At 58.7% G+C, this 21366-nt stretch overlaps 1 protein-coding gene across 2 annotated transcripts in view; it reads right to left on the bottom strand.

Annotated features, from left to right (window-relative positions):
• Positions 1-2888: 2888 nt before the first annotated feature.
• PCNX2 (pecanex 2) overlaps positions 2889-21366 on the bottom strand; it is a gene marked incomplete at its 5' end in the record, with an annotated part of 286590 nt that continues 268112 nt past the window's right edge. The window contains 6 exons of one of the 2 annotated variants that reach the window (XM_080822822.1): positions 2889-3808; positions 5122-5570; positions 12484-12665; positions 13334-13608; positions 14120-14350; positions 14812-14956. In XM_080822822.1, the coding sequence (XP_080678948.1) occupies positions 3635-3808; positions 5122-5570; positions 12484-12665; positions 13334-13608; positions 14120-14350; positions 14812-14956 (1456 nt within the window). In that variant the 3' untranslated portion in view covers positions 2889-3634. Of the gene's footprint in view, positions 3809-5121; positions 5571-12479; positions 12666-13333; positions 13609-14119; positions 14351-14811; positions 14957-21366 lie in introns of both variants that reach the window. The other variant, XM_080822823.1, reaches the window with a different exon arrangement.

A 21366-nucleotide genomic window follows, 5' to 3' on the forward strand; every position in this document is an offset into this window, starting at 1 on the left:
CTCAACCCACCGACCCACCCGGGCGCCCGCCCATGTTCTTTTTGTTCCTCCCCCTGTGTCGGTGCTTTCTGTCCCTTTCCGTGCATCCCGTGCCCCCGATCTCGGCGTTGAGGTGTAGCTGCGGTCAACCGTGGCGGCCGTCGGCGGGAAGATCTCGGGTGCTCGCTGTGGCAGTCCTCGAATGACCACCGTATGCCTCTGGCAGATGGAAGGCGCGGGCGCATGTGTGAAGGTACCCAGTGCTGCCCCTGTCTTCTAAGAAATGAAACCTAAGGGAGGATACTGTTACGGTCTGAGTATTTGTGTCCCCCACAAATTCGTGTTGGGCTCTGACGCCCGGTGTGATGGTGTTGGGTGCTTTGGGAGGGGCTGCGGTCATGAGGGAGCCCTCGGGGAGGGAATTAATGCCCTTAGGAAGGACCGCAGTCCCCGCTCTCCCTTCAGCCCCTGGAGGTCATGGCGAGAAGTGGCCGTCTGGGAACCCGGAAGCGCGCCCTCACCAGACGAGTCTGCGGGCGCCTTGACCTTGGCCTTGCCAGCCTCCGGCACCGTGAGCAGTCGGTGCTGTTTAAGCCCCCGTCTGGGGGACGGGAGAGGATGGAGTCGCGACTATGTCCGACTCAGGGTCACACGCGCGCAGCCGGCGGGAAAGGCTAAAGGGGGAGGAGGCGCCGAGGCGGGCACCATCCGAGGCTGCTTCCCGGCCCGGCGGAGGGGCTGACGCACGCCCAGCGCTGTGGGTGCCGCTCCCTGAGAGGGGTGCGGGGCCGGGCCGGGCTGACGGCAGGAGTTCGCGTGTATTCCCGAGCCTGAAGCGCCTGCCCTCCGGCCGGGCCCAGACACCTAACAGACACCTGGTCTGAGGCAGGGCGCGAGGGAGGGATTCGCTTTGGAGCGCACGAGGTGGACCCGTGCGGCGGGGTGACGGACTGACGCGGGGGTAACACGGCCGGACGGGCCAGGGCAGAGCCGATCTGGGAACGAGTTTACGAAATCCTCCTCCTCTCCTCCCCCGGCGCACACTGCTCCACCGGCTACTCACCACGTACATTTAAAAAAATGGTTGCTTTTTACCTCTGAATAAGCACGCGGGCAGGGATGGACAAGTTTTCAAAGGCACAGACTGTCCCCTGACCGTCAGGCCTGATGCACCCGGCTCAGCCGCCCCCGGCCCTCCGGTCACGCGCGGGGCGGGAGGGCGGTGGCGGCCCAGGAGACGCAGAAGCGGCCAGGCTCCTGTCTGGCGGAGTTCATGACAGGGGAGTCTGGGAGGATCGCCCGTGTGCGCACAGGTGCGTGTGCAGGCGTGCTGGTGGCCGGTGCCACGTCCCCGGAGCATAATGATCTGGACAAAACCCCGCGGCCGTGGAGCGGGCTGAAGGGGCTCAGTAGACCGGTGTCTGCGCATCGCCCACTTGACGGCCAAGGAGAAGCCGGAGCGTCATGTGATTTTAGAAAAGTACTTGCCAGACAGATGGTCTCAACGCACAGTGCAAAATTTAGAATCAATAATGCCAGATTAGCCCCATGATTTATATAAAACCAAGCACTACGGTTTTAAGATCATTTTTGGGAAGAAACAATTTCGTTCCGTGTCCAAATGCAAAAAATAACCCCGTGGTTGTATGCCGACTGCACGTTGCAGGGGCCCCAGCCTGAGATGCCACCTTAGCATTTCCTTTAAGTGCGGGCAAGTCCAGTCTTTTGCAAGGAATACCCTGGATAAACACCCGACTGGCTGAAGATCAGGTTAACGAGCGTGTGTGTGTGTGTGTGTGTGTGTGTTGGGGCGCCTGCGTGGCTCAGTCGGTTAAATGTCCGACTCTCGGCTTCAAATGGGGTCATGATCTTGTGGTCATGGGATGGAGCCCCGAGTTGGGCTCCACGCTCAGCGTGAGTCTGCTTCCCCACCACCTGCGCATGCGCCCCTTCATGCCAGTTTTCCAGCTGCCGGGAGATCCATATTCTGCGGCACAGAGCGGCTTTCTGGGGTTCTTACTTCCGGATGCCCATGGGGGTGGTCGGCCCACAAGAGGCCGACTTAATTCAAGGAGATGCCCTTTGTGGGGAGGCCATGCCCACAGCTCAGGGCCAGCCATTTAGTCCTTCGGGCTTGGCTGTAGGGTTGCCCAAGAGGATTTCAGGGACTGCCCGCCAAGTTTGGTCTGGCTGACTTGGAGAAGTGCAATGAGGTGCCGGCAGCCTCTCACTGGAGACACCTGCATTTCAGTCAGTAACCGACTTTGCATCTCTGGGGCTGGCTGGTTTGAGAATAATGCACAGTGTCTCTGATTACACAGGCACCTGTTATTATTAATTGGAAATTCTTATTTTGGGGAAAAAAAATTACCATCTGCTTCCAGGGGGAAAGAAATTCTCTGCCATGCCCTCTCCTAGTCCCCACACTTCAAATCATACATACCTTGAAGAAAGTTGTGGGACTGTTTCCAAAATGACTATTTCTTTTTTTTTTTTTTTTTTAGATTTTATTTATTTATTTGACAGACAGATCACAAGTAGGCAGAGAGGCAGGCAGAGAGAGAAGGGAGGAAGCAGGCTCCCTGCTGAGCAGAGAGCCTGATGCGGGGCTCGATCCCAGGACCCTGAGATCATGACCTGAGCCAAAGGCAGCGGCTTTAACCCACTGAGCCACCCAGGGCCCCCAAAATGACTATTTCTAACTATTACCCTTCCAGAAGGGATGGCTCACCAGGTCAGTGATGCTATTCTTCACAGACCGTGTCTCAGGATCCCTTCACCCTCCCGTACATCCACCAGAAGTCGGGTTTCTGCTTTCCCCAGGTTTCACTCGGGGAAGGTCCCAGAATTTGCCTGAACACCGTTCTCCCAGTAGGGATGCAGCGAAGCCCACACAACCAGACACAGCAGTAACTGTAAACATTTTAATTCCAAAACCACAGGTGTGTGTGTGTTCCGTGACATGGGAAGGATGGCTTGGCTTGGAAAACAAGCGAACATTCCTGCGAGCGGACAGGTGTGCCGGGCAGCAGGGGCCCGGCTCGTGGGAAACTGCGCGAGTGCGGTCGAGCGTCCTGTGAGTCCGAACGGCTTCCCGTGCCCCCGCAGGCCTCGAGGTCTGCACTCGGGTCACTAGGACCGCTGGGTCTTGCGCGGGGTACTTTAGACATGACTGCATGCACTACCACGCTCCAGTAAAGCTGGTTTGTACTTAACGTCTGCGTAAACGTGGTGGAAAAGGTGAGGTTTTCTCTGGGCGGAGATGGAGCCCTACCGCGTCTGACCGGCACCTGGCGGGACGCGTGCCTCTGTCCGTTTCTCGAACGTGGTTAATGGGAATGCATGAAACGCCCGTCGGTTAACATGCAGCTGTCGTATGTTCTGCAGGGCAGGAAAGGGACAGGCGCTCTACTTAGTCTAGCTGTTTCCGGAGATTACACGGCTGTCCTTAGAATGTTCAAGGTCTGCGAGTTGTGCGGGCCCCGCCCGAGAGCTCCGGGGCAGCTTGGAGCGGCGTCAGGGTGGGGGGAGGGAGGTGTGCTGTCAAGTGTTTTATTGTCGTGGGAGATGTCCTGTGCAAACCTGAGGTACAGTCGCTCTGCCTTCTAGAGCGGTGCTCGTGGCTGCCGAGCCGGGGCCCCGGCCAGCACCGTCCCTACTGCTCGTCGGAAGCGCTCTGCTGGGAGGCCGTGTCGTCCAGGCCCATGTCCTCCTGGCTGGCTCTCCTGCACAGCAGCTCCCCGTTCTCTGCCATGGCCCCAGCCGGACGGGGGTCGTGACGCTGCCCCTGCTCGGTGGCCTCGGTGGCCTCACACGGCTCGGAGAAGTGCTGGAGAGAAAGGAGAGGCAGCAAACGTGTAAGGGCGCTTCTGACCACCGCCCGCGGGGCAGGGGACTGAGGGCAGGGGTGGGGGCCCGAGGGGCTGACCTCCACCGAAAGGAAGCAAGCCATGGGTCTGCCATGCCGGGGTGGGTGGGGGGCCCTGAACATGGGGACTTTCCCCCCGGTGATGTGGACGTGCTGGGCACACGGGCCCTCGGGTAAGAGGTCACGGTGTGTCTGGGCGTCCTGGGTTCTGGCAGCTTGGTGCCCGAACAGTAATGCCGGTGCCCAGAGTGCCAGGGACCCTACTGTCCTGCAGGAAAGAGGGAGCAAAAACATGCCAGAATCCCAGAAGCACACCCATGGACAGTACCCTAAATGGGTTGGGCAGGTAGCAGAAAAGTGTGGTTTTGTAGGTTTTTTCTGGGGACACGGAATCACAGAGAGAAGTTTGTTTAGACGTGTCGTGACCTAACTAAACCTAGTTAAAGCTCCAGAAGTCAGCAGCCTGCTCGCCCTTGGCCCCTGCCTGTGAGCCTCCCCCGTGGACGTGGCCCCATCATCCACGTCCATGTAACCAACTGCGAACCGAAGCCGGGCAGGCGGTGACCCTCGTGCTCTGTAAAGAGCGTGAGTCTCTGGCCGGAGAAGGTGTGAGCACGCAGAAGGGGCACACGAGACCTCCAGTGTGACACCCGTGTCTTCCCGGGGCCTCCTGTCCTCCCTCCTGACTGCAGAACGGAAGGCAAGTGCTGGGGGTCTATTTCCTTCCTCCCCGCTCCCCCCGACAAAGCTCCAGTGCGGACTCTGCGCAAGTGCCCGTGTAGTTAGGGGCGTCCCTCAACCTCTCTTTTTCTGACGTTTGCATGCGTGTAGGCAGAAGCCCCCTCGGCAGCTGGGGAGGGAGATCTGGCTTCGGAAGCAGTGGGGGTCTAACTCCAGTGTTGGCGTGAGTCCTGTCCCCTCCCTCGGGCCTGAGTGATGTGAAAAGAGGCCGAAGTAGCACACGCCGTGCTGCGGACGCGGGAGCACGTGTCCGCTCTCCTCCCCGGGTCAGGGCTCGGGAGAACCGGTCTGCGGAGCACGGGCTTCGGGCCCCCTCCAGTGCCGCCCGCCGTGACCTTATCACCCTCAGGACGTGTGCTGTGGGTCTTGTCTGCCTCTGAGCACGGCCGGCACACCTCCTGTCTAGCTCTACCCGGCATCTGTCACTCTGGGAACCCCGTGGACGAGGTGGTGGGAGTCTACAGGCAGCCGGATGGGGGGCGTCAGGCCAGGAGCCCGCACGCCTGCCCTGGCCCGCGGGCCGAACCCCTTACCCGTGTGGCCTGGCTGGCGGCCCTGGCCGAAGGGCCCATGACGATGTTGACGCTGCTGGACGACTGGGTGTCGCTGGTGTTGCCCCCTTCCGCAGCAGAGAGTCCAGAAATGACCAGGGCACTGGAGAAGCTCCTCTTGCCGAACAGGAAGCTCAGGGTAGAGCTGGTGGACGAGCCCAGGCTGGACCGGATCAGCGCCTCGGCCCGCTCGCGGACGCTCAGGTGGCCCGTGGTGGTGACGGGAGGGGGCTGTGAGTGCAGGGACGCGGCCGACGTGTGTAGGGAGAGCCGGCTGCCCGAGAGCCTCTGGGCCAACTCATGGACCGACGTGGATGTCTGCAGGAAGGCCTGGTGGCTTTCTAGGATCGGGCCGGACGAGCTCAGCGTGGCTGGCCTTTGGCTTAAGGCTGCATGGGCCTGGACAGACTGACTCCTGCCTTTCCTCCTGCCTTTAGAAGAAAGCAGGACAGGTTGCCAGAGCACAGGGGCTTACCTGCATCAAGGTCCCTGCGGCGAGGTGACAGCCTGGACCCCAGGCACCCAAGTTGGTCCACTGTTGTCAAGGCCCGGATAGCCCCACGGGGGCCCCTGAGAATGGAAGGACTTGATCCCAGGGCACCCGGCAGTCCAAGGGCGCGTGGGAAGCGCCCTTCCCACGGGGAGCCCAGACCTTGGACCCTGTATGCATGCGATCGGCAGTATAAAGGGAAAACGCGCAGGCTCTTAGCATTTTTAGTCGCCTTAACAAGGTAAGAGGGGATGGGCTGAGCCACATGCCAGTTGAACCTTTGTTTTCTGCCCAAGTTTTTCTTAAAATCAAGGTCTTAAAGTAAGAAGCCCTCACACAGGGCCCTCACAGACGTGACTGGCCAGGCCCAGGCCTGTGCCGACCCGCGCCCCAGACCCCTTGTGCCGGCCACCGCTCCCCGCAGGGCCCCTCCTGGCCCCAGCCCGTGCCCAGGCTTGTTGAGACAGAAGGGTCTGGGCTGCCCCAAGGACTCGGGCCTGCCCATGTCTCCGGGAGAAGGAGCCTACCCACGCAGCTTTACAGAGAAGCAGGGGGAGGAAAGCGTGTGCTCGTGACTTAAGCCTCAGGAATCACTGGGCGCTAATGTCCAGCTGTCACGTTGAAGGGGGCGGTCAGTGAGGTCACAGTTCTACCAGCTGCCTTATCCACGTCTCCCGAAGCTTCTAAACTAGGCAGGCAATCGATAGGAACAGAAGGGGTGAACAGGTGGGCACCCTGAGGTCCATCCTGTGCATTTTCTCATGTTCAGCCTCACCCCATATGACTGATTGTACACCTGGTGATTCCAGTATATGTACGTGTGTCTAGAGGAGGTCCCGAAAAGTGACCTCCAAGCGGCTGCTTAGCCGGAAGGGCCCTCTGCCTCACGTGGACATTAGTGCGGTGTGGACACCGGGATGGTGGGGTGCCCGTTCCCCACAGGGGTCCCCACCTAGTCTCTCCTGCCTCCTGCCCATTGGCTGGGACCACGGTGGGGGGGGGGCGGCCCCCATGGTGTGGCTCACAGCCCCGCGGGATGAGTGTGGGCAACCCCTGGCACACGGGCTCTCCCCAGGAACGGGGCACATCTGGCCGATCCCTGCTGCAGAGCTGAGTGAGTTACTCTTACGGAGGGAAACCAGGGAGAAAAGGGACCCTGACGGCCAGAAGTAGCAGAGCCCGTGGTCTGTTAGTCTGTTCAGAGTCCGACAAGGCCGCGCATCTGTGTGTGATTTACGCGGTCCCGCTGACGGCTGTCCAGAAACACTCCACACCTACCCGCAAGTCCGTGGTTTCGATGCTGGGTCGCAGACCCCCCGTACCTGGTCGGGGAGCTTCCCAGCTAATTCCAGGAACAAGGGGACAAAGACCCATCTACGTGTCAGAGGGGAATGGTCTATGTTCGAGGCAAGACAGGGGTACCTCCCCGCATTTCCTCGCTTCAGACTTTTTTGTTCTCTCTGTCGTTACTGTGGCTCTTGATTTTTTCTGAATTAATTTTGCAAGTGGAACAAGTAAGCAAACCTACGCAGAGGCATGTGTGCTGCCCAGGATCGTCCTCTGATCATTGAACTTCCTTTGCCAATTACATCAGTATCAGATCATGAGTGTTTCCCCGGAAAACCTCCTCAGAACCGGGGTTTTGAAATACCCAGACAAATTCTCTCTTGGTTCATTAGCCAGCACCATTCTCTCATCTCGGCTGGTTTTCTGGAAGGTGGGGGTGCTCGTTCTCGCCGGCTGAAAGCTAGGGTCTTCCTTGCCGGTCTGGGATTCAGACTAGCTGGGAATTCCTGACTGCCTTCCGCAAGGAGGTCACCAGCGTCCCCCACGGGGACCAGTCCCCTCCCAGCTGGGACATCTACTTCGTAGCGAGGCAAGAAGACGGCAGGCTGTCGGGCCAAAGTTGAGGCCACATGGGAGTGCTGGGCACAGCAGGGTCAGCAGAGGCACCGGGTGGCGGGCTGGGGACAGTGCTCCTGTCTGAGTAAGACCCCAGGCCTCTGGGAGTCTGGCAAGGGCCCAGGATGGGGACGCTCGGCTGGAAGGAGCAGTTGGGTCCCCAGGTACGGAGTTGAGCTTGGACACCAGGAAACAAGATCCTTTCTTAGAATTTGGTTCACAGTCACGCTTCAGACTGTTCTATCACTGCTCCTTGGCTCGGCTTCTCGGTCGTGCCCTTTCAGAGAGTACGGCCCCCACCTTGACCCCGGGACCTCCCTCCCACACGGCGCTTAGCACGTGGTGGTCACTGTCTGCTTTGTGGCAGTGTGTGGTACAGGCCACCGCCCTCCCGGCCCCCTTGAAGTGACAATGACTGCCTCATCCCCACAGGCTCGGCCCACGGATTGGCAGTAAGGGACAGCAGGGACCCACCTGCAAAAACTGACTTATCCTTGGCCGTCAGAACCATGTGGGAAGCTTAGAAAATGCTGTGCCCGAGAGGCCGAGACCCCGGATGTGCACCTGCAGGCTGCCCCAGGCCCTCACTGTGCACGGGAGGGCGTCCTCTGGGTGGGGACCTGGGACGGGGATTCCCCTGTTGTTCCAGGGGCCAGAGAGATCTGGGCGCAGGAGTCACCAACCCTTGACTGGCGAACAGCCTCATGGCTGTCCTCGCACTGGCTGGGCAGGCTCCTGACTTCTTTCTGGGAGCTGCGCTCTCCATGGGTGCAGGAGAGTAAGGAAGCCGGAGAAGCCACAGCCCCACGGGAGGACCCTTGGGGACTGGGAATGGGGAAATGCTGGCCGGCTGGGTGGCTTCCCACCACTGGCTGCGCCTCGTGGAATGATCCCAGCAGCAGGTCGGAGCCCCCCAGGGCAGGGCCGGCCAGCCAGGTGGGGCTGCCCCTCCCCGAGGGCGGCTCCTTCTCGGGACCTCCTGTCCCTACAACCCCGGGGCTACTGCACACACGGCCTCAGAATGGAAAACGTTGTGCCCTGAGCCATCTCAGAGCCAGAAACCTTCCCTGGGTGCCCATGCCATCGGCCAAGGAGGAGGTAGGTAGAAGGGGTCCAGGCCAGTCCTCGGAGGGCCAGCTGGGTGTGCCCCCCCCAACACCGTGGGCACTTCCCGGTCCTTGCTGTTTACCAGGGGCTAAGGGTACACAGCACGGGAGCTTCAGGAGCTCTCACCGTCCTGTGCTTTGGTGCTCCGGGCCCCGGGACTCCGACTGCTGCTTACAAGACAGCACGTGTTTCTAACTGCTGAGGGATGGGGAGAGGAGGGCCGAGGGTCCCATCCTTGTACTGCCCACAGGGAGCGGGCAGGTGCAAAGGACCTCACCGGAAGGTGGCAGAGATCCCCGTATGGCTTCAGCCACGGTGGTGGTAAAAAGAAGGTGACACTGAACTTTCCCAGGGGGCAGGAGGGACAGAGAGGTGTCTGCGTCTTGAGTGGGAGAGATAGGTTGTCCCCTCTTGTGTACCCATTTTGGGCCTTCCAAATTGCTTTTGGGGGATCTGCTATGCCAGCACGTCTCCAGATTTCCCTGTATCAGCCAGAGCTCATCTGGGGAGGGGGTTAAGGGGTGATCCCGGCCATTTCTTGTCTGGGACCCATGACCCCCAGCTTCCCTCAGTTCCCTGGGGCCCCTTGGGGACGCTAATCCAGATGGTTGGAAAGGGTGGCCCCTTGCACAACTTGGACCTTTCCGCAACCAGCCGGGGACCCTGATTGCCTCCAGAGCCACAGCCTGGATGCCCTGGGGGTGGCGGCAGCCTGCGGGAGACCAGGGATCTGGTCCTCAGCTGCCCTGTGGGGTCCCCCTTCTTCCCAGGACTGTGCCAGCCCCATGCGGCCAGGGACATGCATCACCAGGAGTGTGTCCACAGCTAGGTTTCCTGGAGAACTTCCGAAAGATGTGAAGCTGGGCCCCGGTGGGATTCTGACGGGGCTCTGGGGCACCAAGGACGAGCCAACAGGATCAGCAGCACCCGGTGTTGCTGCTCAGGGCTGTGGTGAGCAGACGCTGCCTACAGATGAGGTCCCGCTTGGGAAGAGGACTCAGGGTCTAACCCTAAAGGAAGCCTCAGTGAATTCAGCTGTCAGAGTTTAGGGTGGGGGGAGGGGACCACCCTGCTGAGCACGGGGCCACCGCAGACCTGAGCGGCCACCTAGCCGCCACTTCAGAGAGCCCCCCCTTCAGGTCCTCCTCCCGCCCGCCGCCTCCCACAGGACCAGGGAGCCGTGGAAACGACAGACAAGCCGACCCGCTCCCACTGAGAGCCCTTGCCAGCCTGGGGACAGGACAAGCTCGGGCCTGGCGGGGACCCTGCCCGCGGCACAGATGGAGAGCTCGGCCAGGTGCAGGATGGTGGCTCCATCGGCTCGATCCTGGGCTTGGGGACAAGGGTGGTGCTCAATGAGGGGACGCAACATCCCTGGGGCTAGAGTGACAGGACCGTGCACGGTGGTTAAGACAGCAGGTTCTGGGCTTGTCTCACCTGGGTCTGTCTGAACCCCTCTGCTGGGGGACTGCACGGTGACTTCTCTGGGCCCGTCTCCTCAGCGGCAAGATGAGGACAGGGAGGGCCGCTCTCTTTGGGGCACAGGGAGGACCAGTGACCCTGCACTTGGAAAGCACGCAGGATGGCACCAGGCAGTTGTGAGGGCTGGGGCTGGGGAGCTGTTACTTACTACTATGCTTTGTCACTGCTGCAGGGGTGGGCCTGTGGGCAGGTGCACAGCAGGAGGGGACAACAGCAAGCCCGGTGACTTCAAAGCCACTGGTGCTTGGCCGTGGGCTCTGTGAAGCCCCTGAACAGGACGACAGCGGGTCTCAGAGCCTGAAGCAGACTTGGGCTGCAGGTAGGGACTGACGGTCACTCGGGCTGGGAGCCCAAGGCCCGTGGGTGATGTCCCCGGCCCGCCTTGGTACCTTGTAGAGCAGAGAAAGCCAGGAGCGGCCTTGGTAGGAGCAGTTCTAAGAACCAGTGATGACCAACTAACAGCTGGTTGGGGCTGGAGGATCGTACTCCAGCGTCTGCCACGAAGATCTGCTGTGTTCCCAGCTGCAGGCCTCTGGCTGGGAACGGGAAGCAGAGTCACTCCCCAGGGTGTCCGGGTCCTGGGCGGAGGGAGGGACACTGACGTCTGCCTGGCCCAGCAGCAGTGGCGCTTTCTACTCGTGGAAAAGGGAAGAGGCGTCTCACGGGGTCCCAGGCTCGTCCGGCGCGCCCGCCTCCACCTCTTCAAGAGCTCGGGCCCCTCCGAACCATCCCGCCCCCCACCCCCGGCTCTAGACTTTCGGGGGTGCAGACAAGTCCCCTGGACAGACGTGCCGAGCACACAGGCCTGTCTCCATTTGGAAGCCACCTTGCATTTTCCCATCTGGAAGATCGCTTCAGTGATTCTGAAACCTAACGTTGCTCATGCAGTAAAACACGTGCTAACAGAGCAGGAAGATCCTCCCCGCGCTGGGGCCTCGGGCTGGCAGGGGCTCCGCTGCGCGCTCAGGGCAGGTGGCTCCAGCGGGAGCAGCTGACAGCAAGCGCCCTGCCCCGCCGCCCGTCTCCCTGTCTCCCCCTGCCTCCTCCTTTCCTTCCTCTCTAGCTCCCGTCGTTCCATCTCTCGGTCTCCTCTCGCTGTCCGTCCATTTGTCACCCGTGTCTCTGTCTCTCTATATGTCTGTATTATTCTACCATCTGTCTGTCTGTCCGTCTTTATCTCTCTCTCTCTCTGTCTATCATCTATCTACTGTCTTGCCCGTGTTTTATGTAAATCCTGTTGCAGTGAAATCCTCACCCTTGTCGGGGCATTTCCAGGAGGCGGGGACTGTTCCCTGCTAACTCACTGGGTGCAGAGTTGGCCTGTGGGACAGGCACACAGAGGCACTTAACGAAGGCTTCTGGATGGTGAGGAAGCCCACAGGCAAAAAGACCAAATCCCTCCCAGGTTGCGAAGGGCAAAGTCCAGCGCCGAGGTGCGGGCAGGAACCAGGACAGAGCACGTGCCTCTCCCGCGTCCATCCACCTGGTATGTCCTCTGTGAGCCCTCAGTGCCCCCTTTCCAGACCCATCCCCCCCAGTGGCACGGGTTCCAGAACCTCAGCCGTCCGGTTGAGCCGAACTAGGTGGGCAGGAGTTGAAAAGCGGTTTTAGACTTTAAACTCATCCCAGACATGGACCAGTGTGCCGCCTCTGTGTGCTGGTGCCCCTCCCCCCATCTTACTATGCTCTGCATGTCAGGTGTACAGGGGGAGGTGGGAGCCAGAGAGGAGCAGGAATGGGGGAGCAGCAGTCCTGTCTGCACCCCACAGGTTCAGAGAGGGATGAGCCACTCTGGAGGACACGCAGAGCAGGCTGGATCGGTAGCTACGGATCCGCCAGACACAGAAGACACACGATCCAGTGGCCACCAGACAAGTGAGATGTAGGAGGGGAGGGCGTTGCCAGTGGACAGATGGACACATGGCTGGCTAGAGTAACAGACAAGAGGAGGATAAAGTATAAAACCACAGTCTAGGGCACCTGGGTGGCTCAGTGGGTTAAGCCTCTGCCTTTGGCTCAGGTCATGATCCCAGGGTCCTGGGATCGAGCCCCACATCGAGCTCTCTGCTCAGCAGGGAGCTTGCTTCCCCCTCTCTCTCTGTCTGCCTCTCTGCCTACTTGTGATCTCTGTCTGTCAAATAAATAAACAAAATCTTTAAAAATAAATAAATAAAAACCACAGTCTAACAGAGTTTTTCTGCAAGTAGAGTCAGTAAATTTGGAGCATCCTTTGACCCAATTCTGACTTTTTCTTTTTGCAAAAAGGAAGCTGTTACACGTTAGGAGGACAGCATCACTCGTGACATTGGTCACTGGGACCCCAGGAGGCTCGATCAGTACCTATGAGGCCCTGCTGCACCCACCTGTCTTCTGTGTCCCTTCGCGGGGCGACCAGTGGCGGGTCCCATCTTTTCTGGGCTGTTCTGTGCTGCTCTCCTGGCTCTCGCCGCCAGGAGCGCGGCCGCCGCCAGAGGGGGCAGCCCTCCCGTCCGCATCTTCAATGTTACCGGTACCTGGCTGGCCGGAATCACAGCCCTTCCGCACCCTGTGAGGGGAGAGGGGTCTCAAGCACTCTCAGCGGACAGTTCTGCCCCCTCCTGTGCCCCACTGCACCCATGTCGAAGTCAGGGTGGGAGACCGCGCTCCACGCAGTACTGTGCCAGGGAGGCGGGCGGGGGGCGCTCCTGCTCCCAGACTCAAGTGCCCTGGGATGAGTGAGCTACAGCCCTGACCTTCCGGAAGCACCCCGGGCTCTGAGGCCTGAGCTAAGCCGCTCGGCCACCCTCCGGCCACCCTTCCTCGAATCCGTTCCAGCTCACCAGAGACCTTCTTACGAGCAGGCGGAGGGCTCATCGGATGAGGGCCGCGTGCTGGGGGTGGGGGGGCCTCAGGCTGGGTCTCCCTGACAGCTGTGCTTTGTGACCCCCAGCGACCCCCAGCCTCGGCTGCTCTGCAGGAACACGAGCCAGACCCCAGCCCCGGCAAGCGTGAGGAACAGTCTCATCGTGTGAGTTTCCCGGGTGTGAGTTTCCCACCGTCTGAAGCCGCTCGCGGAAACAAATGATCTGCCGGGCCGCTGGGGGAAGCAGTTTCCATCGTACATGGAAATGCTGGTGAACAGTGAAACTCTAACCAGAAGTCAGGGAGCTCTCCATACCCCACCCCCGGGCCCTCCCCAGCATCTGGGTGAAGGCCTGGGTGGGAAAGACCTACCTTAGCCACTTGGTCAGGAACCACGTCCTGATGCTGTCCAGAGGGACCGGGCCGCTCCAGACACTCTGCAGCTGCCTGTGGGTCCCTAGGTAGGACGTGGTTAGTGGGGACACGTACATGGGGTACCCCAGAGGCTGGTCGCAGGAGGAATTGATCAAGTTTCGGAGGACCTGCTTGTTGTTCTGGATGCTTCCACGCTCCGGGTTGCGGTTCCGAAGGAATATGAGCTCTTGCTGCTGCCCGGCCCAGAGGCCGCGGACACATTCTTTGTTAACCTGCGGGTTGGGGAAGGAACAGGGAGGACAGTGGATGACGGCGCGTGTTTTCAGTCGCTGGTTTTACGCTCCAGACCGTGAGCAGGGCTGCGGGCCAGAACATCGGGGACCACACCGCTCGGGCCCGAAGCTGTTTGCACGGTCAGGTCGGATGAGCAGTCCTAGAAGATGGGGATCTCACCACTTTCGTGGGGAAATGGGGTGAAGAGAAAGCTGTTGTTTCGGTCTAGCAGTTGGAAGTGATACAAAGAGAAGAAATACTGGGTAGTAAGCCTTCGGGTCCAGGACTAGGCTGCTAGAGATCTGGAAGTTTGGAGAACTAGAAAGTGTTTACGAGTAAGCCAGATCCTGACCCTCATCTACATGGGCATCTGCCAGGACTTCTGCCCAAACCCCATGAATGATGCCGGCCTCCCGGCCCACTTCTGCTCCTCCAAGACCATGTCCCTGCACGAGAGGCCGGTGCAGGGATGCGAGCACCGGTGCTGACCGGCAGGTAGGGCTGCTGTACCTTGATGACCTTGAAGCTCAGAAAGCCCCTGTGGAGCATGATGACCTTGTACTCATCCGCGCCCTCGTCCACCACATGCCGCAGGGTGAGCAGCTCCTCCTTGTTGGACAGCACGGCGCCCCTCCAGGCCGGGTCACCCTCGTGGCAGATCACGACTTTCTTCTCGAAGGACTGGATGGCCTCATAGAGGACCCCTGGGTCTTCATACTCGTCGGGGCAGGTGAACTGGTCCTGGGGGAAAGAAGTCTGACTGCGGGCTCAGCGTGGACCGGAGAGCTGACTGCGGCCGTGGCGGGGGGTGCGGCGGGGGTGAGGGTGCGGACAGGGACCAGCTGATGGCTCACGTCTGTGTGGACTGTCTTCCCACTCTCCTCCCGCATCCCGAGCGGGAGGAGAACGTGCCCAGGGAAACAGCTTTGTGGCTTGGCCTCATTTTCTCTGGCCAGTTCCTTTTCTTCCTAGCGGAGTATCACCACCTCCTAGCCACTCTCGAGGACCAGTGGCCGCTGGCTGATGTCAAGGATACCTGGGTGGCCTCAGTGTTTTGTTACCCAAGGGACACACCCACTCACATAGGTCATGCCGTGAAAAGGGACCTACTTGAAAGGTCTTGTTTGCCCCTCGAGAAAGGATTTCTCAAAAATCCTTTTTAAAAAATGGATTTATTTTTATCTTTTAATTTTTTTTTTTACCTGGTGAAGCTTCAGGGACATCCTGATGGCCGGAGCGACAACCTTATGCAGAAGGTCCATGTCGGCAAAGACCCACTCGTCTCGTGCTGTGATCCTGAAGTCACCTTTGAAGAGGGCATGAAGGCCATAGAGGAAGGAATCCAGGCTGCAAAGCAGAGTCTGACTTACCATTCGCTCACCCTGAACCACGCTCGGAAGCCTGCCCTTCAGAGCCAGATCTGAGGCTCCCGTCTGCGCTGTCAGGAGTGACCTTCCTGCCTCTCAAAGACAGACCGAGGCGGAGGCCACCCATGCCTGGCCAGAGCCCACATCCACACCCTCCGGACACCCGGCGTAATGGGCAGCCTCAGTACCGTGGGAGCCCCTGAGCCCCTCGTGCTGAGCTCCAAGATGACAGTGCAGATCCTGGCCCCCACGCCTCTATGTGGGGGGGGTCTGTTCCAGGACCCCCAGCGGAGCCCTCCTCGGTGGAGGTGGGGGGCTGACAGGGCCCCTGGGGGACAGCCCAGAGCTTGTGCTGTTCTCAGCATCCCTGGCAGGCTGCGTTACTCGTAATGCAAACTGGATTCTACCACGGCGTGGAAAGGAACCAAAACCCAGCGCGATCTCAGATGGGTCATCCGGACCCCCCGAGCACGTCCACTTCCCAGCTGCAGCCTTTGGTGAATGGCTGTGGAAGAGGCATCATGGGTTGGGGGGGGGGGGAGTTGTTTAAAATGAAAGACTGGGGGCGCCTGGGTGGCTCAGTGGGTTGAGCCTCTGCCTTCGGCTCAGGTCATGATCTCAGGGTCCTGGGATCGAGCCCCGCATTGGGCTCCCTGCACAGTGGAGAGCCTGCTTCCCCCTCTCTCTCTGCCTGACTCTCTGCCTACTTGTGATCTCTGTCTGTCGAATAAATAAAAATCTTTTAAATAAGTAAATAAGATAAAATAAAATAAAATGAATGACTGAAGGGTTTTCTGGGTTTTCACATTCCGGGGTCTTTCCTACCCTGCCTCCATTCCCCGCACATAATTGAGCATCGCCAGGATCGCGAACACGAGCGTTCTCCCGAGGGAAATCTTCCACGGTCTGGACGCTTTACAGCTGGGATGAAGGTCGGGAACCCGGGTTCGGGAAGGCAACAGATCCCGTATAATGGGGGCGGGAAGAGGATTCTTCTTTATCTCTGCTGCTAGACTCCGTCCAACAGCCCTGGCCTCTCATGTCCCTGAGCGGCGGTTACGAGGCAAGTTCGAGCAGCAGCAGCCCCGATAGGGCTGAACCGGGACAGAATGAGCAGGAAAACGTGTGAGAAGCAGAGTCTCTTAGAATGGCTGCTCACGAGGATCTAACGAGCTGGCTGACCGCGCAAGGCTTCCGATTCAGCGCAGCCCGTTAGACCTGCACGTCAGGGAAATCGCTCCACTGACTGCTATTTTAGCGTTTTGTGGCAAAACGTACCACTATCATTGATTTCCTTCTGGAACTCTCTGGAGAGGAATGCCGAGGCTCCGAGTCAGAGCAGACTGTGGGAAACGGAAGCAGCTGAGGTCTAGGCAGGTGGGGCTCGGGGTGCTGCGGTCTTTCCAGAAGGAGTTCCAGGAGGCAGCCTTCCCAAAGGGCTCTCCCCTCATGGAACAAAGACTTCCTGGGCTGTGAGCTTTAGTGACCACCTGGGAGGCACCGAGGAGGGAGCTACAAGACGGCAGGGCCGGGCTGCAGAGGGCGAATGCCAGCAGCGGAAGCCGTCAGCTGAAAACGCCCGAAAATGCTGTCGTCGGATGGGGGCTAAGCACTGTGAAGGGACAGCTAAGTGGCGGAACATGCGTGGGCTGTTCTGGAAAGGGTTCGGAATGCCATGTTTCTTGCATACACAGGAAGACAAAACACTCCTCCAGACATAAGGACGGGTTTGGTGGCAAAGGAAGATTAAGGGACTCGACAGATACCCAGAGGGGCCTCTGCAGACCAGAGAGCAGACCAAGGAGCTCTGGGTGCCAGGCCCTCATGTGCTCGGTGCAGGTGTCCAAAGGCTGCTCACTCATCAGGAGGGGAAACTCCCCTTCCTCGGGAAGTCCCCCAGCAACAGACACTTTACTTGTCATTTTGCGGGAGAAAGTGACGCTGTCACACTTAATGCTCCTCTTTTAAGATAATTCTCGGTGTAGGAAACAAAGCCCGAATCCGAATTCCATGGGACTGGCGGTATCATCCCTACCACCTTAAAGGTAACGGCGTCCTGAAGGAAAGCTGTTTCCTTATCCTTAAGAGAACGAAGCCGAGGAAGGCAGAGGGGAGTGATGGGCGGAGAGGACGCTGAGGGGCAGAGAGCCGGGCTCTGGGACACCCGCGGCACGTTTCTGATTTGGAGCTTCATAGCGCTCTGTCTTTTTAAGATTCCACTGAGAGAGGATGAGCTCCCACCCCCAGGCCAACAGCTGGAATGGGCAAAGACGACCAGATCTGAGTCAATCAAGGTTGGCCTTCACGGGGACTGAACAGCCACCCCCCTCCCCCTCCAGGCCTCCCCCACCTGGCCTGGGATATTAGTGAAACAGGCTGTCAGCCAGGCAGTCCCCCAGGGCAGAGGCAACTGCGTCCAGATGTGCGGGATGAGGTAGGGGCCAAGGCAGACAGGGTTACAGAAGGAACCTGACAACAGGTATAATCGTGTGTTCAAGATGCATATCCATGGGGCGCCTGGGTGGCTCAGTGGGTTAAAGCCTCTGCCTTCGGCTCAGGTCATGATCCCAGGGTCCCGAGATGGAGCCCCGCATCGGGCTCTGCACTCAGTGGGGAGCCTGCTTCTCCCTCTCCCTCTGCCTGCCTCTCTGCCTACTTGTGATCTCTGTCTGTCAAATAAATAAATAAAATCTTAAAAAAAAAAAAAAAAGATGCATATCCACACGTAGAGAACCAGATACCACGGTGCCGAGACAAGCCTGGGCTTCCAGGCACTAAACGCGGACTCAGATGTCAACAAAAAGAAAAATATTACTTCTTAATACCCCGACGAGCGGCTGGCGCTTGAGTGCACTTTTTAAGGGGAAAGACCGGTATGTACAGTTTGGGCTGCAATAGTGCGTCGCCGGACCCAAGAACCCGCCCAGCGTCCCGGGCCTCCAGCTGACTCCGGTAGAGGGACGGTGTCTGCACTGCTTCCCCCTTGGCCCCAGGCCCTGTCCTGCCGGCCTCCACCCACACTCCCCAGGCCGAGGACCAGAGCCACGATCTTGCCTTTTCCACGGCGCGTGCATTTGTGCGTGTGCGCGTTAGAACAGACGTGCCCGCTGCCACCTCGGCAGCCCCAGCAGACACCGGCGGCCACAAAGCTGGGTCTCCACAGTTTCTCCGATTGCCCGAACTCCCCCGTGTTTGTCTTTCTGGCTCCTGACCCAGCTTCCTCTGAACGAAGACGTAACTGCTGGCGATACACATAGATGAGAGGCTGGGCTCGCTGGTTCTTAAGCACCCTTGCTCCCAGCCCCTCTAGAAAATGCTGTTTTCGGGCTTGAGGCTTTGGCTGTCCCTTGCAGAACCAGCCCCTGCCAGTTCGCTAGCTTGTGCCTGGCCCGAAGTTTATGGTTTAACTGGTGCTGCTCATTTCTGCACCCCCGCCATCACCGTTCCTAGCAAGGACAGTTGGAGGATGGCCAGCCGAGGCAAAGGCTGTTTGTTTTCACCCTCTTGTAACTCCGCTTTCTTTATTTACAGAAGGGTCCTCCTGGCTCCCGTCTAGCCCGAGGCTGCTTATGTCATCCCCCTAGGCCCACTTTTGCTCGACATCACTGATGGGTTCAGCCTGCCCCTCACCTGTACCCTCTTCTCACTGGCTCTCAACTGCTGGCAACTGGGGCCCCCCGGGGACGTTTGGAGACCTTTTCGTATCTCACAACCGGGGCCGGTGGTGTGGGGGGAGAAAGGCGGTGGTGTGGTCTGGCACCTAGTGGGGAGAAGTCAGGCAGGTTAAAACATGGGCTGGCCCCCACAGCAGAGAGCCACGCAGCCCGAAGTGTTAGCATGCCTCTGCTGAGAAGCCTGCTTTTTTTTAGAAAAAGCTCCAAAGGGAGGTTACAGATTTCCAGTTTTGGACAATGAAATCTTGGATCCAGGCTTAATGAATTTTAGGGTTCAGGGGGAAACAGCTTTAATGGCGGGTAGTTTCTGTAGGACTCACAGTGGGCTCTCCAGAACAATGACTGATTTGTTCCTTTTTTGCTCCTTTCCAAACAGGCCATAGATTGTGTGTTTACAGCTCAGCCCCGCGAAGAGCCTTCTGCCGCCGCGCATCGCAGCAAACGGAGAGCTGGTGGACCATATGCGAACAATTAAGTGTGATTTGCGGGCTGGGCTTCCCCGTGCTTACTGATTAGTAACGGAGCTGCGGAGGGAGCTGTGCCTATCCCCCTCAGTCGGGACTCCAGGCTCCGAGAGCACGTCCACCTCGGGAGCCCAGCATGCCTTCGTGGGCTTTGCTCCCTCTGTGCAATTCAGAAACTGCCCTGGTTTCCCGGCTAATTCCATCACTCCGGCCACATTCTCCTGCTAAAGAGCCCCTCCCCCCAACACACGCACTAACGAACAAGAATAGTCCAGGTGACAAGCATCACCTCTAAGCAAGTGAGACAGAGGTTGATGATCTTCCGTCTTTCTGGTGGCTTGTGGATTGCTAAGCACTTTCCATCCCATTAGCTCAACTCATTTTCCTGGGTGCTTGCACGAGATTGTATTATTGTAGCCTTTTCCTTTAAGAGGAAACAGGCCAGGGGCGCCTGGGTGGCTCAGTGGGTTAAAGCCTCTGCCTGCGGCTCAGGTCATGATCCGGCTCAGGTCATGATCCCAGGGTCCTGGGATCGAGCCTTGCATGGGACTCTGATCAGCAGGGAGCCTGCTTCCCCCTCTCTCTCTGCCTGCCTCTCTGCCTACTTGTGATCTCTGTCTGTCAAATAAATAAATAAAATCTTTAAGGAAAAAAGGAAACAGGCCAGAAAGGGATAAGAAAGAGGGGAAGCTAGGTGGGAACAAATACTCATATCTCATCCCCCTGAAGACACATCGGAGCAAAGCCACGGCTGCCTTCTGGCTCCCCACCGGTCCAGGAAAGCCTGCCCCGCTCTGAGGACACGCAGCTGGAGCCGTCTTCTTACAGACCAGCCCAGAGGCTGTGTTAGAATGAACCGGCTCTTGAACTCATCCCCACCTCGTCCTCCCGAGGTCAGCTGCCAGTAATTTTTGAAAGTTCAATTTGGTGTATATACTCAGCACGCACCCTGAATGGATATTGTATTAAGAATTCTTTCATGCACGCTTTACCCAGGAAGCTAGTCTATTGGCTCTAAGATCAAACCAGCCTGTGGTCTGGATCCCAGCGACCTCCCACCTGGTGAAGGGCACGGTGACACCACGCAATGGCGTCCCTCGAGTAGGATCAAGGTGCTTTGCTCGGTTTCAGAGTTCAGGAACCACACAGCGAGGCAGCATATGGCCCAGAAGAACTGGAGGGATGGGAGCCAGAAACCTAAACCCAGGCTTCAATTTTGGCTCTGATACTTGTTGATATTGGCAAGTCCCTCAACCTCATTATCATCTCTCTCTTTCTGTGTTCATCCTTAAAATGGAGCTTGTCCAGGGAGATGTGGAGCCTGGGTGAGCGGCCAGGGAAGATCTCCTTACGTCAGGGGCTGGGTGGACGCACAAGTGTGGTTTGAGGAGAAAAGACACATCTCGGTGGTGGGGAGGGAGCCAATCCACCCCGGTGTCCAGCATTCATCTGCTCCCACGGTTGGTGGTTCAGACCCACGCCTGAACCCTGAAAAATGCAGAAGTCAAGTTCAAGAGAGTGGGAGACTTGAGAGCGCAGGCAGAAGCAGCTCCCACCAGAGAGGGCCCCGGCCGGCAGGACAGGGCAAGGCGCAGGCCAGAGGGTGGGGCATCCCTGAACACGGAGGAACCGTGCGCTTCAGGAGCCGGGAGGCGCGGCCGCAGGCACCTTCAGCAGCTCTCAGCGGTACGACGCCACGGACGAGCCGTCCACGAAGGAAGCCTGAGTGTGTGGAAGGTGGGAACACGGGCCACAGGGATGAGGGCGCTCTGAGGAGTTCCTACGGGACAGATGGGGTTCAGGGGGGCACAGAGGTCAGGAGCAGGACTCTGGAGGCTGGGAAGGACCCCACTGTGGTGAAACACTGAGCCGGGCCAGCCCTCTGCACCCTGCGCCTTCCAGCCGGTAACTGCCTACCTCATCCTCTCTCAAGCCTCGACAGAGGACGAGGTGTATCAACTCGCATCCAGCACGCAGCACTGTCCCCCGTGTGTGTGCTGGGAGCACATCGCAGGTGTTCCCTGCTACCTTTGGTCTCATTTCAGCGTAAGCTTCAGGTGTAAACAAAAGGATGTTTATGCTGCGGAATCCCAGCCCATGACTGGAAAGCAAGGGGGTGGCCTCCAGGGATGTTGTCTCAACTGAATCCCGAACAAAAGATGAAACCGTAATTCCCATGTAAGAAATCACTAAAAGGCAAGATTTGATGAAAAGCTTTTTAAAGATGCGTTTGACCTCATGATGTTTTAACA

Source organism: Martes martes (genome assembly GCF_963455335.1).
Source record: "Martes martes genome assembly, chromosome: 14".
Lineage (NCBI taxonomy): Eukaryota > Metazoa > Chordata > Mammalia > Carnivora > Mustelidae > Martes > Martes martes.